The sequence below is a fragment of the Pygocentrus nattereri genome, chromosome 24, assembly GCF_015220715.1.
Source record: "Pygocentrus nattereri isolate fPygNat1 chromosome 24, fPygNat1.pri, whole genome shotgun sequence".
NCBI lineage: Eukaryota > Metazoa > Chordata > Actinopteri > Characiformes > Serrasalmidae > Pygocentrus > Pygocentrus nattereri.
Genome location: NC_051234.1, coordinates 20,429,857 through 20,454,829, shown reverse-complemented (window position 1 = coordinate 20,454,829; position 24,973 = coordinate 20,429,857). Strand labels below are relative to the sequence as shown.

At 37.6% G+C, this 24,973-nt stretch overlaps 1 protein-coding gene across 1 annotated transcript in view; it reads left to right on the top strand.

Annotated features, from left to right (window-relative positions):
* cul1b (cullin 1b) overlaps nucleotides 1-23,026 on the top strand; it is a 35,689-nt gene extending 12,663 nt beyond the window's left edge. Inside the window, exons 4-22 of the mRNA XM_017718016.2 lie at nucleotides 444-611; nucleotides 1,219-1,269; nucleotides 1,369-1,459; nucleotides 4,711-4,874; nucleotides 6,064-6,226; nucleotides 7,035-7,165; nucleotides 9,921-10,028; nucleotides 10,112-10,218; nucleotides 11,255-11,303; nucleotides 12,009-12,140; nucleotides 12,226-12,343; nucleotides 15,169-15,245; nucleotides 15,363-15,494; nucleotides 17,761-17,853; nucleotides 18,021-18,068; nucleotides 19,254-19,336; nucleotides 20,302-20,407; nucleotides 21,648-21,761; nucleotides 22,338-23,026. Of these exons, the coding sequence (XP_017573505.1) occupies nucleotides 444-611; nucleotides 1,219-1,269; nucleotides 1,369-1,459; nucleotides 4,711-4,874; nucleotides 6,064-6,226; nucleotides 7,035-7,165; nucleotides 9,921-10,028; nucleotides 10,112-10,218; nucleotides 11,255-11,303; nucleotides 12,009-12,140; nucleotides 12,226-12,343; nucleotides 15,169-15,245; nucleotides 15,363-15,494; nucleotides 17,761-17,853; nucleotides 18,021-18,068; nucleotides 19,254-19,336; nucleotides 20,302-20,407; nucleotides 21,648-21,761; nucleotides 22,338-22,418 (2,016 nt within the window). The 3' untranslated portion in view covers nucleotides 22,419-23,026. The remainder of the gene's footprint in view (nucleotides 1-443; nucleotides 612-1,218; nucleotides 1,270-1,368; nucleotides 1,460-4,710; nucleotides 4,875-6,063; nucleotides 6,227-7,034; nucleotides 7,166-9,920; nucleotides 10,029-10,111; nucleotides 10,219-11,254; nucleotides 11,304-12,008; nucleotides 12,141-12,225; nucleotides 12,344-15,168; nucleotides 15,246-15,362; nucleotides 15,495-17,760; nucleotides 17,854-18,020; nucleotides 18,069-19,253; nucleotides 19,337-20,301; nucleotides 20,408-21,647; nucleotides 21,762-22,337) is intronic.
* Nucleotides 23,027-24,973: the final 1,947 nt, after the last annotated feature.

The following is a 24,973-nucleotide window of genomic DNA, read 5'->3' as shown; positions in this document are numbered from 1 at the left end:
TTTATACAAAAATGTGATTGGGGAGAAAAATACAGTGCCGTAAATCTATGTTTTGGGCCATTTAATCTGCCAATACTGAAGTGATTCTGATATTATTGTGCCTTCCTTTTAATAAAGGGAAAAAACCTTGATGGTGTACTAGTGGTGGTGTATTGTTTTTGGCAGTGTTTAGTGTGGTTGTATGCGGTTTGAGCATATTTCTTTTATCTAATGTTAAATGCTTTAATTTCAGGACGCTGCTGTATTGAAGCTGGTATAGCCTCCATGTGCGTTAGCTTTTAATGATGTGGCTATCTGATACTTGTCTTCCTATTGACAATAGCCCAGCAGGAGGATGCCTTCTTTTTGCTGTTTTCTTTTTGACTGTTCTTGTCCTAGTAGTAATATGTGATGACTGTCATTGTCCTGTGCTTCATGCTCTCATTTTTTTATGTCTGTGGCAGGACGGTGAGGATTTGATGGACGAGAGTGTTCTGAAGTTCTACACGCAGCAGTGGGAGGATTACCGCTTCTCCAGTAAAGTATTAAACGGGATCTGCGCCTACCTCAACAGACACTGGGTGCGCCGGGAGTGTGATGAAGGACGAAAAGGAATCTATGAAATCTATTCAGTAAGAGCTGAAATTGGCACAATCGATTGTTCACTAAAGGCTAGCACACACAAGTCTAGAAGAGCAGTGCTACATCACGTGGCAGATTACACAAAGCACAGATATTGCAAATAACATCGCAATGAGCACTGCAGTCACAGATGTTAAATCTTAAATTACATTTAGGCTTGAAGTCAAGTGAAAATCTACAGTGTTAAGAAAGGGTGTAATAATGCACATTCTAATCTTTTTTTTTCTCTCTTTTTTTTCTTATTACGGAGACAATACACACTTTGCTGTGAGATGATACACACATTTTCATATGCTCTATATCCTATCACAAAATATGTAGATGCAAAATATTCAGGATGTGAACCAGATGTGATGTATGCGTTGAAGAACAATATGGTATTGTATCTCACAAAATATACTCAATGAATGGATATACTGGATACACATTCACAGCCGTTGTGAGCAACTCTGATTCTGTCCATTTCTGTTGCACATTTTGTATCAAACCATTCTGAATAAGTTTGCTAAGCACTGAAGTTTTGAAAAATCTGTGGAATTTTTCCTCTGTTGCCCCGTTTTATAAGAAAGGCAGTCAATGACTTTAATTGTTTTTCAGCTTGCCTTGGTCACATGGAGAGAGTGTTTATTCAAACCTCTAAACAAACAGGTAGGGTATAATTGCATTTAATTGTAATTAATTATTGATGTTACAGTGTGATTTTATACTATGCCTTATTCTGCATTTCCCCATCTAATCCTTGTGTAGGTCACAAATGCTGTATTGAAACTCATCGAACGAGAAAGAAATGGGGAAACTATCAACACCAGACTGATCAGTGGAGTTGTACAGTCCTATGGTGGGTTCCTGTCAACTTTTCATGAATACTTTCACTTCTTAAACTCTAAGCATTGGTGGGTCCATAGTCACTCTTGTAACTACGGAACTTGTTATTGTAAAAGTATTGTATTGTAAAAGAAATGCATATGTCTTAAGTTTAATAACTGAATAATTGAAGGTTATATTTTTATATTTTAATATTTTTCCAATCAACTTTGTAGAAGTCAGAAGTTTGCTATGCTGTTCAAATATAATGAATTAATTACATAGTGAGTTAAGGAATTATTTATATTGATATGCATTGTTTCACTTCCAACAGTTGTTTTAATGTCAACTATGTCTGTCCCAAATAATTTGAAGGCAAGGCAAGGCAAGTTTATTTATATAGCACCTTTCATACACAACGGTCATTCAAAGTGCTTTACAAATGAAAAAATACAGAGAAATGTAATTAATGTAAATTAAATAAAATTTATGTAAATTAAAAAATTTAAAAAACATAATTAAAACAATAGATTTAAAAGAGGTTAATCAAATTGAAAAGAAGGAGATAAAAAATTACAATAAAAATAAGAAACATGATTAAAATAATAGATATAAAAAAAGTTAAATGAATGAGCATAAGAGTGCAGTTACAGGATAAAAGTGGATTAAACTGAGCTAAAGGCCTGCTCAAACATGAAGGTTTTCATTCTGGATTTAAAAGTGTCGAGTGTTGGGGCTCTTCTAATGCTCTCTGTCAACTGGTTCCATTTCAGAGCAGTGTAGTAGCTAAATGCCGCCTCTCCGTGTTTAGTTTTTACCTTAGGCTGCACTAACTGACCAGTTCCTGATGATCTGAGAGTTCTGCCCGGCTCATATTGCTGGAGCACATCTAATAAATATACTGGTCCTGCACCATTAAGACATTTATAGACCAGTAATAGTACCTTAAAGTCTATCCTGTAACATACTGGTATCCAGTGTAGGGATTTAAGGACAGGAGTGATGTGCTCCTTTCTTTTACTCCTAGTGAGAACTCTGGCAGCTGCGTTTTGAATCAGCTGAAGCTGTTTGATTGTCTTTTTTGGGAGTCCAGTTAGGAGCCCATTACAGTAATCAATCCTACTAGAAACAAAGGCGTGGATGAGTTTCTCCAGGTCTGCTTTAGCCAGAAAATCTCTGATTTTGTTGATGTTTTTGAGGTGATAGAAAGCTGATTTGGTGACAGCTTTGACATGACTGTTAAAAGTGAGATCAGAGTCCATTTGTACACCAAGGTTACGTACTAGTTCTTTAGATTTTAGGCCTCTCGAATCTAGATAGGCAGCTAGTCTGTGTCTTTCATTGCTATTCCCAAATAAAATAATCTCTGTTTTATCTTTATTCAACTGCAGAAAGTTGTGTTTCATCAATTTGTTTATGTGCTCAAGGCATTTGCACAGTGAGTCTAGGGGACCGTAGTCATTTGGGCAGAGAGCCATGTAGATCTAAGTGTCATCTGCATAGCTGTGGTAAGATATCCCATAAGTATGCATGATTTCACCTAGAGGAATCGTATATAAATTAAATAAGAGTGGCCCAAGAATTGAACCCTGGGGTACACCACAGGTCACTGGCACAGTCTCAGAAACATTACCTTCCATTTCCACAAAGAAGTTCCTTCCTTGAAGGTATGAACTGAACCATTTTAGGACAGTTCCTGAGAGTCCAACCCAGTTCTCAAGTCTATCTATGAGAATTTTGTGGTCAATGGTGTCAAAGGCAGCGCTGAGATCGAGCAGTAGTAGAACAGACATGTTTCCTGAGTCTGTATTTAGGCGAATGTCATTGATAACCTTAATTAGTACAGTCTCAGTACTATGATTAGGTTGGAAGCCTGACTGAAATTTGTCTAGACAGCTATTTGTGGACAGAAAGTGCATAATTTGCTTGAAGACAATTTTTTCTATTATTTTTCCAATGAATGGTAGATTAGAAATTGGTCTATAATTATTTAACAGGCTTGTATCTAGAGTTTTCTTTTTCAAGAGAGGCTTAACAACTGCAGTTTTTAATGCACTCGGAAATACACCTGACATGAGTGAGGAATTTACTATTGAAGAATGTTCACTAATATTGAGGAAAAGACATTCTTTAAAAACTTGGTTGGTAATGTATCAAGACTGCAAGTGGATGATTTGAGATGACTCACTGTATCAATTAAACCTTCTTCATTAATAACACTAAACTGGGACATGTTGAACATGCTGTTGCGTGGTTTTGGAGAGAAAATCGTCTCGTTGGTAGATGTAGGCATACAGATAGCTTGTCTGATGGTGTGGATTCTAGTATTAAAAAATTTTGCAAACTCATTACATTTCTCAGTTGAAACTAGCTCAGGGGCCATATATGTAGGTGGGTTTGTTAGTCTGTCAACCATAGTGAAAAGCACTTTGCTATTGTTAACATTATTGTTAATAATGCTAGAGAAGAAGGATTGTCTAGCTTTGCACATTATTCTATTGTAATCACGCAGCCTATCTTTGAAAATCTCTATGTATGTGAAGGTTGGTTTTACGCCATCTGCGCTCAGCCTTTCTGCATTGTCTCTTTTGGTGCTGAACTGCAGGATCATTTCTCCATGGAGCTTTCTGCTTGCTCAAGTATTTTTTTTTTTTAGCCATGTTGGTATTTGTTTTAGTGCTGCTAAAACAACATATATTGTGATATTTGATTATTCATATGAATTAATTGACTAAAAAGAATTAAATGGCTTAAATGCGGCCTGTAAACATGAAGTTTAACAGTGTAACCTCAGCTAGTGTAGCTAGCCTGGTTAGTTATACAGCCATGCTTTCTTTGCTTTCTCACTCATGACCATAACAAGTCTTTGGCAATGCACTCACGTTCAGGCACTCGTGTTTCAGCATACCAAAGTATAACATAACATTGTTACTTGTAAAAACTGTCACATTTTTGCTAAATTTTTAGCTGGTATTTTTTTCCTCTGTCTTCTTGTGATGCAACGTAATGAATACCTCAATAGTGATGTCGTAATTTGAATGCTTAACAGAGTACTTGAGCACCCGAATGCATCCCAAATAAAATTAAATTGCTTTTGTTATCGCAGAAAATCATTATGAGTACTGAGAGTTAAAGGAACTCATTTGCATCGAACCCAGTCTTGGTTTCTCTTTTACATTTCGTTTCACACTGACCAACAATAAATATGCAAAGAGCTGTATAAAGGCACAAAATTTAATCTAAGCCACTTAACCATCATGTAACAGTTTGGTTTGTTTCTTGCAGTCGAGCTGGGCCTGAATGAAGATGATGCCTTCGCAAAGGGGCCCACATTATCAGTGTACAAAGACCACTTTGAGACCCAGTTCTTGGCAGACACAGAACGTTTCTATACAAGAGAAAGTACTGAGTTCCTTCAACAAAACCCTGTAACCGAATACATGAAAAAGGTAGGTTATCTGAAGAGAGCAGACCTGTTTAAGAACACAAGCCTAGTGTTTATATTCTGTCACATACAGTCGTATGCAAAAGTTTGGACGCAATATCTGGTCAGATTTCATGGTGTTGGTTATCAGAAAGTAAGTTAACATATCCTTTATGGAGGACACTCATTTTGTACATTTCAAGCATATATCGACTTTTTTTTTTTCTTTTCTTTTAAAGAAATACCACCAAACATGTAACTTGCTCAGGGGTGTTCAAAATACGACTGTAATCCTTTATACACTGTGCAGGCAAAGAAAGCCTTTGCAGCACTATTCACTGTACTTTGTTTGTTGTATTGTTAAGTTGTTTATGTAATATTGATGCACCTGTGTTGATACACTAGATTGATACCAATGTTGATACTGACCTTATTAAATAGATTAGGTTTTATAATTCTCTTGTGTTCTGCACCAGATTATTTCATGCTATTTACAAAACAAATTAACAAAATATTTGAGAGATAAATACACATGGGAAAATAGTAGTGTAATAATGAATTATAGCTGTTTTGTTACATAAAACCACACAAACCTTATAAGGTGACGTCGGGGTAAAAAATTAAATATAAGAGAAATGTGGACCCTTTAATGTAGAAAAAAAAAATAGAATTGGTCAAAGTTTGGTGAATTTGAGGCCACAGTTAAGATATCTACATTGATCAGTTAGACATAGCCCTGAACTAAATTAGACGAGTATGGTTGATTTATGAAATACTCCAGTAAATCTCATTTTAAAAATGACCAGACTGTGTTCAAATTGGTGTGTCTTGTTTCAGAATGACCTTTTCAATTGTAACAGCATGTTATATGAAGCCTAGCTGTAGACTTATTAGGTGGATATATGTAAATGAAGTGGTTATTGCAAACAATGAATCCAAAACAAGCTGTTTTTGCAGCTTATTTTCCGTTTATGGACTGTATGGAACAAATCTCTGCTCTGTATTGACCAGTGTCCTGACTTCAGGTATTGAAAGCTGTATCAGGAGAGAAAAAGTCGGATCTGTACATCTGTAATACAAACAGTTATTGTGGTATATAATAAATATATACGGTTTTAGTCTGCCACTAAGCACACAAACAAATGCTGGTGTTTTTGTACAGTATATTATTTATTTTTGTACATGTTAAAAGGAGTTTTCTCATGTGTGTATAGGCAGAGGCGCGGCTGTTGGAGGAGCAGCGGCGAGTGCAGGTTTACCTCCATGAAAGCACACAGGATGAGCTTGCACGAAAGTGTGAACAGGTTCTCATAGAGAAGCACTTGGAAATCTTCCACACGGAGTTCCAGAACCTTCTGGACGCCGACAAGAACGAAGGTGGAGCATCCCTTTAGTTTATTTAGAGGTCACGCTGTTAAATGTACTAATGTTGAACGTCTCTTTTACCTTTAGGGACGACTTTTCCTTTGACAGTGGTCATAAAAATCGAATTGCATATTAGACATTTTGATATTCAAATGGCCAGCTTGCTAATGTAGTGTGTAATAATGTTATTATTTTGCACAGTACTGTGATAGAAAATGTCTTGGGCACCTGAGCACTTATTTAAAGCTGTTTTTCTGGGCAATAAGTGTATTTTTGCTCATATATGTCATTAGAGTAATATAAAAAAAAACATTGTAAGGTATTTTGAAAAATGTTTCGGATGTTTTATGAGATTCTTCAAAGAAAAGAAAATGAAGACAATGACATAGATCAAATCACCATTTATTGTAGTAATGTTATTTGTCTTTAGTTGAATTCCAGTGTTTTTCTGAGCAAATGAACACTTACTGATCATCTTGTGAATATAAATTTGTCAGGTGCCTAAACAGTATTTTCTATACACATATAAGTTCCCTGCAGCAGTGCTCTATATCAGCTTCACTCTTGGTGCATGTGGACATGTTAGTCATTCAAATAAAAAAAAAACAAAAAAACATTATTTTATAGTCTAAATAGAAAAGGTTACAGGCTGTAGGAAATTGTAGTAAAATTTTCAATCAAAAACTTTTTATTATTACTCTCCATAGTGTGAAATATTTTTCAAACAGGATGAGCTTGACTTACAAATTTTGTATATTGGCTTGAAAATTGACTTTAAATGCACCCAGTGTTTATTGTATTATTTCTTCTCCGTTTACAGATCTTGGTCGGATGTATAACCTCGTGTCCCGCATCACAGATGGTTTAGGAGAGCTAAAGAAACTTCTAGAGACTCACATTCATAACCAGGGCCTGGCAGCCATAGAGAAGTGTGGGGACTCTGCACTCAATGTAAGATGACAGTTCACAGAACCACAGCAAACCAAGCCAAACTTATTCCACCAAGATAAAAATGATTGTGTACCACCTCATATCTTTAGTAGAAACTGTTGACTGATGCCAGTCAGGCAGTATAGGGGTGTTTGTAGTAGGTGTTGCTTAGCAAGCTTTAGGTTAAGGGCTTTGATGTGGCAGTGTGTTTTACTGTTAACCAGTAATTACAGACCATCAAACTGCATTAGTTCCTTTATTTTATTGTATGTCGAAGCAGAAGGAACAATGTGGCCAGTCCAGAGCAGACCATAAAAAGCAGAAGGTAACAATACTTGTATTGGTAGTATATTGTTTCTTATTGCTATACCCCTTGTTGTATATTAAGACACATTAGTAAATCAGTAATGTGAGATGGGTAAATATTGGCCTGAATTGATTTTGACCAAAATAATTTACAGCTTTCAGCAAATAAGTAACTGCAATGTGCAAAAACATGTCATTTGACTGGGGGTGTCCATTTATTTATTTATTTATTTATTTGTGTTTTTTTAATTAGCAATGGGTTTATTTTTAAAGGCTTTTTCTATCAAGAGTGCCAAATATTGAGCATCTTTGTTGTTCTTTAGGCCTTTCACAGAGGCCTTTCCCTTCTGACCCCTATGGGGTTATTTACTCTCCTGTTGCACTGAGTTAAATGTGTGCTGTGGCTGTTTGTTTTTTTGCACTGTGGCAGGTAGAAGCTCATTTCCTGAATTACATCTTCAGGCTCTTCTCCATATCTTCACAGTTTGCACATGTAATGTAATTTGACTGCTTCAGGCAGTATTTACTCACTTGGCATACTACTTCCTCTCCCAGAGCACAGTGTGGCTATATCAAAGAAGAATGTGGGATGATGCAGAATTTGTGTTTTTAGTTGAAATCAGTGGGATTATGGAGGGATGGGTTTTTGATGGATGTGAAGGAACTTGTAATGTAAATATGAATGACCTGCAGATAGTATTCATAAAAGGTGGGAAAAGTATCCATCCCTCAGCATAATGTGTATGAGCTATCCAAATGAAGAAAGTTAGTATGAAAATCAGATGCAAAATAGATAACCTTTGAGCTACGATTATGTGCTGTTGCCTGCGATAACATGTCAGTATATACTTACTTTGTAAATGCTGCATCAGAATACACATTGCAGGAGCTAAAAGCATACACATTGCTTGAATCATATTAACTAACAGTGTATAAACGGTGGCTCTGAGAGCACTGCTGTCACCTCTGTTAGCAATTAGCAACATGGCAAGAGCGACAAATGTGCCGTCAGTCGAATACCGTCTGTGTAAACTTGAGTTTAGAGTAAAGAAAATGCAATTAGTGCCTATATTGCACAAAACTTTATAAATGATAAAGATACTGATTGCATATGAAGACATGTACAGATCTTTATATGTAATACTAGTGCCTCATGCACGTACGAAGATCTGCATGCGTCTCTATGTATCAACCTCAGCTAGGCTAGCCACAGTAAGCTGATTAGCTTAGGAAGCTTTGTAAATCAAACCGTTCCAAACATAACCTACATAACTTTTGTTAATAATTAGTCTTTCTAGCTTATGTCTCAGGTTTAGAATGAGAACGGTTATGCACTGCCCTTCTTTTATGTTGTTGCGAGCTTTGTTGCACTTAGCTGGCAGAGTAAGCTAACAATGTTACATCAGCAGGAACACCACTAGGCAGTTATTTCCAGTTATGCAAGACCAGATTGCTATCCTTTTGAATGAAGAGGGAAATAAAAACGAATGTCAAAAAACATGAAACTACTGGTAAAATCTCACAAAAATATCAGATGATTTGTAGTGTTTGGTTCATGTAGTATAGTATTAAATACATTTTTGTGGCTTGTTTTGGCGACTATGCTTGCATAGATCTTCACAACTGAGGGATGCTTTTCCCACTCATGGCTTTTATAGCAAGCTGATTGGCTCTATGTATTGTTTGAAGGGACTTTCTCCATAAACAGATGACATGTTGAGCATTAAGAACTTTCCCATTTATTTGTTGACCGGTCTTTTCCTTTATAATGGCCAAGTTCTCAGATAAATTTGCTTGTACGTTTGCCACAATAAATCAAGGCAGTGCAAGATTATAAGTACACCATTCAATAATTGTCAAGCCAATTTAACAACAGCTGGTAAACACTAAATGCTGCTATCTAGGAAGGGGGGCATTAGCTTAGCATGCTAACAGCTCTGCTCACCACAGAAACGGTTCAATTCTGGCTGATAGAAGAATGAAAGTTTAGATAATGACTTAAATAAGAGGAAGCAAAGTAGAGCAGGTAGTGTTGGAGCGACCGAAAGCTGAAATTAAACCTGTTCCATGGTTTTGTTCAATTCCTCACCTCTCCTAGGTGACATCTAACAAACCTTTATACAGCTTATACAGTAATGAGACAGCCCTTAAGATAGCATAAGGGATCCCACTAGGGGAAATAGCGAGGCCAAGTCATTGAGGGTGTGTTAAAAACAGTACTGAAACAGGTTTTTATGTGGCAACGTACAGAGTGAAGTTAAATTGCATGCTTTTAAATTCAAAGTAAATTACAGTTTTCATGCACACATCAACACCCTTCCGCTTCAGAAAGGAAGGAGCGTGCCATTCTGCTCTAACATGCTTTATTCAACATCAACATTTATGCTGACATCCTGTAAAATGAAGTTGTTGCTAATGAGTGCCTTTTTTAATCTAATTATGTTGCTACATGTTATTTTCCCCCTTCTAGGATCCCAAAATGTATGTGCAGACCATACTGGATGTGCATAAGAAGTACAATGCGCTAGTCATGTCAGCATTCAATAATGATGCTGGGTTTGTGGCTGCGCTCGATAAGGTATGTGGTCTTTGTTTTAACATTGACTCCACTTCTACATTTAAGTGCTTCATTAAAGTGTAGTGTTTTATTCCTTTTGTTAGGCTTGTGGGAGGTTCATCAACAATAATGCGGTCACAAAAATGGCTCAGTCCTCCAGCAAATCTCCTGAGCTGTTGGCCAGATACTGTGACTCTTTACTGAAGAAGAGGTGAATTCACACTTTCTCTGTATCTCGCCAGAGATTAAAGCATGAAATGGTTTTGTATGCTGTGTTGTCAGGGTGGTAAAATGCGTGGGTACATCAGTCAGTCTAAAGTTGTTGGTTTAAGTACATCAACGTTTGAATGTTGCAATACTTTCTGATATTAAATAAAGTGTGCACTCATATTTATGGCCAAAGGCTCCCAAGTGCCACAGCAGTCTTAAAGGGCACCTCACCACAATGCAGCAGCGTAGAATCATGTAGCAGATACAGTACAAAACATTGTTGTATTACATGGAATGCATTGCAGAATGCGTTCAGTCTCAGACTGAAATGTGGTTTGTGTGTCCCACTTCGAGTCTGAAATAATCATTTAAAGGTCAGGGCTACCAGGCCGGATTTTGTGGAAATTTTTCAGATGTATTACTGTCACTTGTACAGACTCAAAAAGAAGGTCCCGCTCAATGTTTTGGTCTCAAATACAAAATCAATGTTATATTGATGAAAATATGTTGACAATAATAGATACTTCACTTACATCCTCAAAAGGCATGTCCTGTACCGAGTTTTGACTGAGTTCTTTTTAAATACTCTTTGAACGCTCTCACAAAAGTGGGGGTCCAAGGCACAATCATCATTACTAAATGTTCTTCCCTTACCTTGCATGAAATTACAAATTTCCACTAGAGCGATCTCCAAATCCCCAAATCCTACATTGTCTTGTTTTAACATCTTTATGAAAATAAAGAAGCAAAAAGAGGTTTACAGCTCTCTTTTGTCTACCTCAGGAATAAATTTTGTCTCATTAGTTGTCAAATCTGCATTTTGATGAAAGGAGGTGGGCTTGATGCATTGAGTAATTTTCAAATTTTCTAAAGAGTTGTAATAAATTTGTTAAGAGATATTTGCACCCCTACTATGCAGGTGTATTAGTTGTATTTTACTGGGAATGTGATGCCTTGATAAAAGCAACTTGTGGTGATTTATACAAATGAGTGTTGTGCACTCATTTTATGTTTTTTCCCCCTCTTTTGAAATTCAGCTCAAAAAACCCTGAGGAGGCAGAGCTGGAGGACACACTGAACCAAGTGGTGAGTTTTACAAATAAAGCCTCTCTGTATTTAAAACTGAAATGTATTTGGCTTTGATCAGTTTATTAGGGGGGTGTCTGTGATGGGTCTCAGTGATGAAACGCACTACTGTGAATGTGTGAGTTTCTAGTGGGTTATATTTTCTACAGACTAGGGTGTTTACATCACATATGATCTTGCTCCATTCACAAAATAGCATTGTGTTCAAAGTGAATAGGTGCACTAGGAGACTAAATGCAGTGGGTAGGAGCATAAACTTTTTTTCCCCAACATGAGGCCTTTTTGTCCAACATGCCTGGGAGATCACAGAGATGTGTGTCTGGATGGGATGTCATTATCAGACCACCACTGAGTTCAACCTGTAATTATCACAGAGGAGGAGGGAGAAAAGGGAAACAGGAAATTACCCCATGACCCTGTGTGACTTTAATCCTCTCTGATTCAGACTATAAAGCTGAAAACTTTTTCAGTGACAGAGCTGTAAAAAGAACTTCTGATTGACCTCAGTTTCTTTTTATGGCTCTCGTTATTAAATGTATGCTTACATTATAATGCACCTTTCTCTCTTGTCTGTTTTACTTGATGTTGAACAGTTTTTGTGTTATCACTAAAGAACATGGATTTTTACAATATTTGTTATGGGGGGCCAGTAATTTTGTGTGTCAGTAGCAGATTTCCCAACTGAAAGTGTTTCTTCTTTAACAGATGGTGGTTTTCAAGTACATTGAGGATAAGGATGTGTTCCAGAAGTTCTATGCCAAGATGCTGGCTAAGAGACTGGTGCACCAGAACAGTGCCAGTGACGATGCAGAGGCCAGTATGATCTCCAAACTCAAGGTTTGTGATTTTTTTATAGTTATTTTTCATACTATAAACCTGTTAAGGATGATTTCTTATTTTATTTTTCTGGTATCTTCTGCAGCAAGCGTGTGGGTTTGAGTACACATCTAAATTACAGCGCATGTTCCAGGACATCGGTGTCAGCAAAGACTTAAATGAGCAGTTCAAAAAGCACCTTTCAAACTCTGAGCCCTTGGACTGTAAGTGCACTTCCCAACTGAACAGTGTTAGTGGTAGTTTAGTGGTGTATTGCTTAAATAAACTTAAAAGAATACTCACATAATTTTTTTACCTAATCCCCATCGCTGATGTGCAAACTTATGAGCAGCAAAAAAAAAAAAATCCTGCAAATCCTTTTCAACCTATATTCAGTTGAATACACTACAAAGACAAGATATTTTAATGTTCAAATGGATAAACTTTTTTTGTTTTTTGCAAATATTCACTCATTTTCAATTTGATGCCTGCAACACGTTCCAAAGAAGTTGGGACATGGGCATGTTTACCACTGTGTCACCTTTCCTTTTAACAACACTCAATAAGCGTTTGGGAACTGAAGACACTAATTGTTGAAGCTTTGTAGGTGGAATTCTTTCCCATTCTTGCTTGAGGTACAACTTCAGTTGCTCAACAGTCCGGGGTCTCTGTTATCGTGTTTTGCGCTTCATAATGCGTTACACATTTTCAATGGGAGACAGGTCTGGACTGCAGGCAGGCCAGTCTAGTACCTTCACTCTTTTACTACAAAGCCATGCTGTTGTAACACGTGCAGAATGTGGCTTGGCATTGTCTTGCTGAAATAAGCAGAGACGTCCCTGAAAAAGATGTTTGGATGGCAGCATATGTTGCTCCAAAACCTGTATATACCTTTCAGCATTAATGGTGCCTTCACAGATGTGCAAGTTACCCATACCATGGGCATTAACACACCCCCATACCATCAGATATGCTGGCTTTTGAACTTTGCGCTGATAACAATCCAGACAGTCCTTTTCCTCTTTGTCCCAGAGGACACGACGTCCATGATTTCCAAAAACAAGTTGAAATGTGGACTCATCAGACCACAGGACACTTTTCCACTTTGCGTCAGTCCATCTCAGATGAGCTCGGGCCCAGAGAAGCTGGCGGCGTTTCTGGTTGTTGTCTGGCTTTCACTTGGCATGGTAGAGTTTTAACTTGCACTTGTAGTTGGAGCGACGAACTGTGTTCACTGACAGTGGTTTTCTGAAGTGTTCCTGAGCCCATGTGGTAATATCCGTTACAGAATGATGTCGGATTTTAATGCAGTGCTGCCTGAGGGATCGAAAGTCACAGGCATTTGATGATGGTTTTCTGCCTTGCCGCTTACTTGCAGAGATTTCTCCAGATTCTCTGAATCTTTTGATGATATTATGGACTGTAGATGATGAAATCCCTAAATTCATTGCAATTGCACGTTGAGAAACATTGTTCTTAAACTGTTGGACTATTTGCTCACACAGTTGTTCACAAGTGATGAACCTCACCTCGTCCTTGCTTGTGAACGACTGAGCCTTTCAGGGATGCTCCCTTTACACTCAATCATTACACTAACCGGTTTCCAATTTCCAACCTGTTCACCTGTGGAATGTTCCAAACAGGTGTTTTTTGAGCATTCCTCAACTTTCCCAGTCTTTTATTGCCTCTGTCCCAACTTCTTTGGAACGTGTTGCAGGCATCAAATTCAAAATGAGTGAATATTTGCAAAAAACAACAAAAAAGTTTATCCATTTGAACATTAAATATCTTGTCTTTGTAGTATATTCAATTGAATATAGGTTGAAAAGGATTTTCAAATCATCGTATTCTGTTTTTATTTATGTTTTGCACAACGTCCCAACTTCATTGGAATTAGGGTTGTAACATAGGAGAAATTACAGACTTTGTAGCTCAGTTTGTGTCAAGTCAGGCTGTTTGAACAAGAGTTAGCATTTTCTGTGGCTTTTTCGTCATGTTATTTTACTATTTAGAAGATGTAATGGGGAGTTCCATTGATTTATCAAAATGTCCTTGTAATTAAATAATAAAGATGTAGCAAAGTCAGTCGTGGTTTGATGTGAAATTCTATTTTCTAAAGTCAGAAATGTTCATTGTGGTTGTGATAGGAACCAGACGTCTGACAAGTTAAATGCCTTTAAAACTTCCTTAATGTAAATACATGAAATGGTTGTGAATACACCGCCAGTAGTTTCACAATAGTTTCATAGCCAAGTGGTAGGTTGCAGGGTGTTGTTAGAAAAGACAGTCCCCACAAGACCTCCTTTTTTAAAATGACTGCGATCATACCTTCATTTTACATCATACCACTCTGACTTTCTTTACATCTCAGTAAAAAATCAGTGGATTTTTCCATTATCCCATATTTTAAGTTAGTTTTATGATGTGAGCATAAGAGCATGTAGGAATAAACCTTTAAAAATGTTTATGTAGTTTAATGTCAGTTGATGAGCTTATGTAGTTGTTGTAGCCAAGTCAAAAATTGCATTAGTGAATTTGCATTATAAATACTGTGTGCTGCATCTGTAGCATATGATTGATTGATATTCACAATTCCATAATTATAGAATTCAGTAGCTGCCCATTAGTTTCCCTTACTATACTTTTGAGGCCATGGGTTTTTTTTCCCTTTTCAGCACAGAAAAATGCATCAAAATGATTGCTTATGATAATCCATGAACTAGATCCATGACATAGAAGCAGCAGATGGAGATCAGGGTGAAAAAAAGCTGCAGCATGACAGTTTTGTGTGGTTGATATTTTTTTCCTCTTATACTGTGTGTGTGTGTGTGTGTGTGTGTGTGTGTGTGTGTGTGTGTGTGTGTGTGTGTGTGTGTGTGTGTGTATGTGTGTATATATATATATATGTGTGTGTGTGTGTGTGTGTGTATATATATATATATATATATATATATATATATATATATACACACACTAAATAACTAAATTCTGAAATGTGTGATCAGAATTTGATCCTTAATCACTCTGTCTTGGCACGTCTTTCTCTCAGTGGACTTCAGTATTCAGGTACTGAGCTCTGGCTCCTGGCCCTTCCAGCAGTCTTGCACATTTGCATTACCGTCAGAGGTAAGACACTCAGCATTTCCACATCCTGATGATAACTCTTACCCACATAACCACATGTATCCTCATCCTGATTTGTAATTACTGTCTTTGATGCGCTTGTTTTTAAATCTTTCAAAGCTGGAGCGGAGTTACCAAAGATTTACGGCTTTCTACGCCAGCAGACACAGCGGACGCAAGCTTACGTGGCTCTACCACTTATCCAAGGGCGAGCTGGTCACAAACTGCTTCAAAAACAGATACACCCTGCAGGTCTGTGCTTGGAGACTTAAGTGTAATAGGGTCTGCATAGACTAGTCGTCTAATAAATCTACTAGTTGGCACACAAGAAGGGAAAATCATTTTTTTCTGATAAACACACAGAAAATAAGCAAAAATAAAAAGTACTTTATTTGTGTGGAAAGAGCAAACAATAATAATACCTCACTCTGAAAGGCTTATTTGTAAGTAGATGCAACTGATTGCTACTAGCATTTAGCTTGAAAAACAATTATTTATCTGTCAGACTAACAAACCAGTGCTTAGAAGCAGAGACAGAGCCAGTTGCAAATGTTCAGTGAGACTTGAGATTGTGAGAGATTTGGTGATTTTAGCAGGCAGTTTACATCAGACAGTCTGTGTACTACTAAAACTAAAATTTACTGAGATACAACAAAAACTCACACCTGTCATGCCTCAAACTGCAGCATCTGTCAATAGACTGTGTGTGTGTGTATGTATGTATGTGTGTGTGTGTGTGTATGTGTGTGTGTATATATATATATATATATATATATATATAAAAAACGTGTGTGTGTGTATGTATGTATGTATGTATATACATACACTGCTCAAAAAAATAAAGGGAACACTCAAATAACACATCCTAGATCTGAATGAATGAAATATTCTTATTGAATACTTTGTTGTGTACAAAGATGAATGTGCTGACAACAAAAATCATCTATGGAAATCAAATTTATTAACCAATGGAGGCCTGGATTTGGAGTCACACACACAATTAAAGTGGAAAAACACACTACAGGCTGATCCAACTTTGATGTAATGTCCTTAAAACAAGTCAAAATGAGGCTCAGTATTGTGTGTGGCCTCCACGTGCCTGTATGACCTCCCTACAACGCCTGGGCATGCTCCTGATGAGGTGGTGGATGGTCTCCTGAGGGATCTCCTCCCAGACCTGGACTAAAGCATCCGCCAACTCCTGGACAGTCTGTGGTGCAACGTGGCGTTGGTGGATGGAGCGAGACATGATGTCCCAGATGTGCTCAGTCGGATTCAGGTCGGGGGAACGGGCAGGCCAGTCCATAGCTTCAATGCCTTCATCTTGCAGGAACTGCTGACACACTTCAGCCACATGAGGTCTAGCACTGTCCTGCTTTAGGAGGAACCCAGGGCCAACCGCACCAGCATATGGTCTCACAAGGGGTCTGAGGATCTCATCTCGGTACCTAATGGCAGTCAGGCTACCTCTGGCGAGCACATGGAGGGCGGTGCGGCCCTCCAAAGAAATGCCACCCCACACCATTACTGACCCACTGCCAAACCGGTCATGCTGAAGGATGTTGTTCCTCCTGTTCCTCCTTGGACAAAGGCGGAGGTAGCGGTCCTGCTGCTGGGTTGTTGCCCTCCTACGGCCTCCTCCACGTCTCCTGGTGTACTGGCCTGTCTCCTGGTAGCGCCTCCAGGCTCTGGACACTACGCTGACAGACACAGCAAACCTTCTTGCCACAGCTCGCATTGATGTGCCATCCTGGATGAGCTGCACTGCCTGAGCCACTTGTGTGGGTTGTAGAGTCCGTCTCATGCTACCACGAGTGTGAAAGCACCACCAACATTCAAAAGTGACCAAAACATCAGCCAGAAAGCAGAAAGATACTGAGAAGTGGTCTGTGGTCTCCACCTGCAGAACCACTCCTTTATTGTGTGTGTCTTGCTAATTGGCAATAATTTCCACCTGTTGTCTATTCCATTTGCACAACAGCTGTGAAATTGATTGTCAATCAGTGTTGCTTCCAAAGTGGACAGTTTGATTTCACAGAAGTTTGATTTACTTGGAGTTATATTGTGTTGTTTAAGTGTTCCCTTTATTTTTTTGAGTGTGTGTGTGTGTGTGTGTATATATATATATATATATATATATATATATATATATATATATATATATATATATGTGTGTGTGTGTGTGTGTGTGTGTGTGTGTGTGTGTGTGTGTGTGTGTGTGTGTGTATGTATATATGTGTATGTATATATATGTGTATATGTGTGTGTGTGTGTGTGTGTATATATGTGTATATGTGTATATGTATGTATATATATATATATATATATATATATATATATATAGATATATAGATATATAGATATAGATATATATATACACACACACACACGTGTGTATATGGTATTGGGGTAATGTTTACCTTTAATTGGTAAATTTAATATTATTAAAATTGCTCTTTTATAAAATCTTAAAGTATGTTATTTTTACTAAGTAGTATTTTTCTATCTTGTCTTTTAGGCGTCCACCTTCCAGATGGCCATTCTACTGCAGTTTAACACAGAGAACAGCTACACAGTACAGCAGCTGGCAGACAGCACTCAGATTAAAATAGTGAGTACCTGAACATTTCAGTCCTGCCGGTGTCTGAACACAGAGTGGGCTGATTGCATGAATTACCAATAAAATTGTGTAAATCACTTTAAAATATAATTAGGGTTTCATTTTGTTTACTGAATTCATATATAAATATACATATAAACTGTGTTTTCATTTCCCAGGATATTTTGGTTCAAGTTTTGCAAATCCTGTTGAAATCAAAGCTACTGGTAAGTGTTAATGCCTTTCCGTAAATTATGTTTCTGACCACTAGACGGCTTCAGTAATGTTGTTTAGTAACACTATTTGAAGGTTACTTGTGTAGAGCCTTCATAACATGCATAACCTTGAATGATGTATTTATGAAACAGGACTTGAATATTTATGAACACTTTATGCCAGTAAACGCAAGACGACATTGGTAATCAACTGCCTAGGTAGGTAAGTAATTAATGTTGTATCAATAAAAGGAGCTAAACTTAAACTAAAGTGATGGACATTTGTTCCATTTGCATGTACTGTAATAAAGCGTCTTTACCAAGTACTCGAGACAGAGGCTTAGTTAAGAACTCCATATGTTGGTTTAGTGGAACATTTTAATGGACTTGGATGTAAGTGACAATTGATATACATATTTTCCAAATGTACATACAACCATATATACATATTCATAAACATGATCATGAATCCTTTTCTTGAGTGAAAATACCAATATAGTACTACTTAAGCATCAGAAGTATCAAAACATACAAAACATTAGCTGTACTCACAGTAGTCACACTGGCCACACAAGTTTTGATACTAGAAAGTGTATTCTTAATGCCATGTATCTGTTCTGTCATGTATATTTCTGCTTCAGTTAGTGCAAAGATACATAACTTAAGTGGTCAGGTGTGTCCAGAGTTTTGATACACACTTCTGTAACATAAAAATGACACAGCCAGTTTGAATTATATTCCATGTATTCAGTCATCATCTAAACTGCTTTATCCTCATCAGTCACTGGAGCCTGTCCTAGTGGTCATTGGGTAACACCCTGGACAGGTTGCCAGTCCATCACAGGGCATATTCTAGGTAGTTAGTGAATATAAGCCTTTTTAATAAGCTTTAGATATTCAGGGGTTAACTAAGCCTCTGTCTTAAGTTCCATTACTTTGTAATGATGCATATCAGTCTATCAATGGAACACACGTCATTTTAGTTTAAGGCCTATTTTGTCAATACAGTTTGACTTTCTTCGTAAAATACATCGTTTTGGGATTACTGGCCTGAGCTGTTCATAAATACTTAAGTACTGCTTTATAAATATGTTATTCAATGCTTATGCAGATCTTATGTCCATTTGAAGGTAACCTTTAAATAAAGTGTTTTGAGTTTTCCAAATGCCTTTCATTAAAAACTGGTTATTCTTCTAGGTTTTGGAGGACGAGAATGCAAACATCGATGAAATGGACTTCAAACCTGATACCTTGATAAAGCTTTTCTTGGGTTATAAAAAGTGAGTTGCTTTCTAATACCAGTCCAATCTGACTTATTTTCTTATAAGAATACACTTGTACATGCATAAAGCCAGACATAAGGGGAATTCCACCAGTTTTTCAATATTTCTACATAAATCATTCATTGAGGTGCATACAAAATTATTCAGAGTGGTTTGATGTGAAATGGTTCATTGTAAAGAAACATACTAATTTTTTTTTATAGCAATGCTGATAGAAGCCATGAGTTGTGTTGTCTACAACAAAATATAGTCATTTTATTTACAATCTAAAGCCACCATAGTAGTAAAGGTTTGTTAAAATCAGAAAAAATAAGTTTGAAATAAAAAAAATTATTACATTTTAGACTAAAATCTTATCACAGATCTATTGCAAATCTCTCCGGCATCAGGCAGTGTATTCATAACAATGTCATGTAATGACTTTCCATGATGGAGCTTTTAGAGGCATTAAACTCTTCAGACGTCTGGTTCCTATCACCACCACTAAGAACAGTTCTGACTCAGTAAGCATTTCTAGAATGGTGAATTTCTCATTAAATTACTTTGAATGACTTTCTTTACATCCCTGTTGCTGAAGACTGATGGCAAAGATGCATCATATTTAGTTTTTCTGAGGTTTGATAAGTTGGAGCACACAGAAAATAACCTAACATAAAAAAAATTATTAAAACTATGAATATAGAGACTTTTATTTAACATTTATCAGCTGAACTGCATTGAATCCAGTTAAACTGGATTTAAACATGCAGTTGGTGGATACTCTTAAAATACTGATATCCACAGTATACACAGAAAGCTATATCATGATTTAACAATTCATCACAATAACTTTGTCATACTGCATCATCCTACTGAAGTCTAAAATTCTAAATTGTTGCAGTGTGTAGTGTTTACTGCTTTTCTTCACTGAAAATCTCACCAGGGTCAAAAAGCTCTTGCACTGACACTGTATGTGTTTACAGCAAGAAGTTGCGGGTGAACATCAACGTGCCGATGAAGACGGAGCAGAAACAGGAGCAGGAGACCACGCACAAGAACATAGAAGAGGACAGGAAGCTTCTCATACAGGTGAGTTTGTATCCGAGGCCTGACTGGTGCAGAATTCATCCTCAGTTTGACAGAAAATACAATGAACATCTAATACCTTTAGATTACATTACATTAGTGGAGTAAATATGACAAAACAGTGATTTAATTCTTTAGTTGTAATTAATTTAGTTGTAATTTAATTGTCTATCAGTTTGACCAACTGCCTTTCATGTTTGTTGGTCATTTCATCCTTTTAAAAGTTAATACAAGCTTAATTTGTGCAGAATAGCCAAAGATAGCTCTTCTAAATCGAATTGGTGCATTTTACAAGTAGACGCCATCCCTGTTTTATGGAATCGATTCTGACCGCTAGAGGGCGACAGTAAATTTAATAATGTTGTTTCTTGTCATTTCATTAGATAAATGAAAAAACTCACTACACCCAACAAATTCCACCTACAGCAGTTAACTCTGCCCATTCACACTTTAGCTATAAGGATTGATTTAGCCTGAACAGCTATTTGAATTAGACACATTACAGAACCATTTACACATATCAGTCTTTAAGGCATAGTAACAAAACCAGCCAATTTAATTCTAAGGAAGAGAGACTTTAAAATCTTCTGTAAAAACAGATTATGATTATTTTTGGTGCATGTGTTTTAAGTGAATCTAAGTGGACCGAGAAACAAATAAACATAAATACACTGAATGCACAAATGTGCTGTACTGTTTACGCAGTTGTAAAATGTAGACATTTACATTTTTACATTTCTGGCATTTGGCTGACGCTCTTATCCAGAGCGACTTACAATTTGGTAATTTTACACAGGTAGGTGGAGGTGGTGTTAGGAGTCTTGCCCAAGGACTCTTATTGGTATAGTGTAGGGTGTTTGCCCAGGTGGGAATTGAACCCCAGTCTGCAGTGTAGAAGGCAGAGGTGTTAACCACTACACTATCCCAACCGCCAGATGTTATCATTTTAGAATAGTTCAAAACAAAAAAACAAAAAAAAAGTTTTTACTGAATATTAGTCATTTCTGACATTCCAAAATCACCACCATTATTGTTATTGTTTTTTATTTATTTATTTAACAATGCAGAAACATCTATGTACAATTACTACAGGTAGCAACTAAAGTGGGGAGGAGTGTTTATGCCAGTAAAGTAAATTTTACACAAGCATTCATTCATCACAGTATAAACCACAATGTGATGTTTTGTTGTTCTGTTTATTCCGTTGTTATTCTTCATTGCTGTTTGTCCTCTTTGAGTTCAGGCTGCTATCGTCAGAATCATGAAGATGAGGAAAGTTCTCAAGCACCAGCAGCTCCTCGCGGAAGTGCTAAACCAACTCTCCTCACGATTCAAACCTCGCGTCCCTGTCATCAAGGTATGCAAAAAGACTTCGCTATTACAAAACATCCATCAGAACAAACCCCTGTATCTCTGAAATGAAAACTTTACAAGAGACTTTAATGTACGTTAATGTAACAATTTTATTCTAAGTCAATTTGAATTAGTCTGTTTATCAAGTGCTCATGCAAAGAGGGGAAAAAGGGGAACAAGAACAAGAGTTAAAGGAATTTGAAATGACAGAAAAAATAGTCTCCGTATTATAATAATAATAATAATAATAATAAAACTATTGTTACTAGTGGTAATAATTACATTATTAAAAATATATAGTATATTTTTTGTTTTTATATAAAAAATGAAATTTTTTTTAATGATTTCCTTTTTTTTTGATGGTACTCATTGCTGGGAGTGGGCTTAACACATACAAGACATATCACTGCTGTATTATGATTAATACCACCTTTATTAGAGAATGTTTCCCATTGTAACTAATCTGTTACTCTTCAAAAGCTCCAGAGTGGTTATAAATAGATACTCAGCATTTTGCAATGGAACTTTTTAAATTTACCTTCAAATCTGATACTGAAAATGAGCTTCTCTGTCTTTCTAGAAATGTATCGACATTTTGATAGAGAAGGAATACCTGGAGCGTGTTGATGGAGAGAAAGACACCTACAGCTACCTGGCTTAAGCATCTTTGCTCATTTTTAACGTTTGGCTTGTAAATGTCATTCCTTAAGCATTTGACTTATGGTGTAAGGAATGTGCACACGGAACGGGAAACTACGGACGAACGGATGGATTATTTGCATTGTAAGATCACTGCTGGTGAGTCAGCAGCAGCTGTATCGCTGGACCTCCCTTTAAAAACAAACGGACTGCTATTGCTGCCAGCACTGTCCTGAAGTCCCATCTCAACTGCTCAGGATCGCCATCATCTTTTTGATATGTAAATAAGACACTGAAAGGCACCCTTACCATAGTCAGACCCTTCAGGGTTGCATGCTACTGCCTATCATCTAAACAGAAAAGACTAGCTGATTTAATTTAATCTAAATAAATGACTTTGATGAACTGACAACTGACTTTGAGAATATTGTTGGTTGGGGGAAAAAAGCAAAAGCAACAAAAAAAGCATTTAAGAAGAAAAAAATTAATTTATGAATTTTGGCAGCACTCAGAATATAATCGTCTCAAACTGGCCCTTGTAGAACTGTGTATCCAGCCTTTATCTGCTCCAAGAACATTTGTATAGTGTGGTTTGTTTTATAAATGTCATGAATAAAATTTAAAATTTTCTTTTATGCCTTTTATGTGCTCTTTTCAATAGTTACATTAGTTCAATAGTTAATTATGTTAATTATTAAGAAGCATGTTATTCAATCTATCAATCTATAAAGACTATCTTTCAGTTCTTCAAAGACATCTGCAGGGATGTTTCTCAACACCTCCAAAGTTCAGTTTCAGAAGTTGGTTTTGCATTTTCTGCTTTTCACAATCCAAATAATTACATTCAGTGATGTTGAGTTCTGACCTCTGATGTGGTCAGTCCACTGTGTTCTGAAAACACCAGCAGCGTTTTCATTTGATTTCTCCGTTTCCTTTTCTCAGTGAGGTGTTCTTAAAAGCTACACATCCTTTTAGTCCTGTAGTGTTGAGCTGTCGTCTCACAGTGGAAGGATGGATGGAAACACCGGTGTATTTTTTCAGATCTGAAGAGAGAGTGGAGTCTACAGCTTTCAGAGATGAAAGCTGTAAGTGCTGTTTATCTGATAGGGGTGGTTTTGGTGGCTGTGGCAGTGTCTGTGTCTGTGTCTGAAACGTAATAAATGCTGCCTCATACAGTATTCAGAGGCAAGAAGGCATCCCATAACCCTGTGTGTTAGCGCCAATGTGGTTAGGAAAAATAGCAGAAACACAGCACTGAGAGTGGAGAGAGAGGCCTGTGTTGTCTCAGTCAGCACCTTAGAAGACCCTTAGAAGGTAATCAAAGGATTGTCAGAACCAGACCCTTTTATTTGCCAAGAGAATTAACTACAATGTACATAGTAGCAGTGTGTGTGTGTGTGTGTATATATATATCTATATCTATATCTATATCTCCCAGCTAATGGCGCACTGAATACTCCCCAAATTTCACCAGTATGTGGACTTTGCAACCCAGGGGGCTAACGTGTTGGATCTTGTTTACACAAACATCCCCAGCGCATACAGGGATGAGCCCAGCCCCCACTACGGCTACTCAGACCACATCTCTGTGACACTCATTCCAACATACAGACTGCTCATCAGACGTGCCAAACCAGTCCAGAAGCAAGTGAGAACCTGGCCGCCAGGAGCCCTCTGCTCTTCGGGACTGTTTTGAGCACACTGACTGGAGGATGTTCAGAGAAACGGCATCTCTATCAAACTGGAGGAGTATACAGAATCAGTGACTGGCTACATCAGCAAGTGCATTGTTGATGTAACTGTCTCCAAACCTGTCACAACTCACCCCAACCATAAACCATGGATGACTGCAGAGGTGCACATGCTGCTATAAACCCATTACAAGGCTTTCAAGTCAAGGGACAAAGCAAGCCTCATGATAGCAAAAGCATGCCTACTCAAAGAAAATCCACAATCATTTTCAAAACACTGCTGACACACGTCATATGTGGCAGGGCATCCAGGCCATCACCAACTTCGTCACCTCCACCTGCTTGTGACAGTGATGCCTCCCTTCCATGGGTGCTCAATAACATATATACTTGGTTTAAAGAACAGAACGGCACGGCGGCAATGAAAACCACATCTCCTCCAAGTGAACAGGTACTGTGCCTGTCCACAGCTGACGTGCAGCGAACTCTACACAGAGTCAACCCACGAAAAGCACCAGAATCTGGCAGCATACCAGGCAGAGTGTCAGAGAATGCGCCGAACAGCTGGCTGATGTTGTCACGGACATATTCAAAATCTCTCTGAGCACTGCAGTCATTCCAAAGTGCTTCAAGTCCGCCATCATCCCTGTGCCGAAGAAGTCCAGTGTCCTGCCTCAATGACTACCGTCCTGTTGCACTCACTCCCATCATCATGAAGTGCTTCCAAAGGGTTGTCATGAGGCACATTAAAGACCAGCTTCCTCCTTCACTGGACCCACTGCAATTTGCAAATCACCCCAATCGCTCAACAGACGATGCCATCTCCACCACACTCCACCTGGCTTTTACCCATCTGGACAATAAAGACACCCATTTCAGAATCATG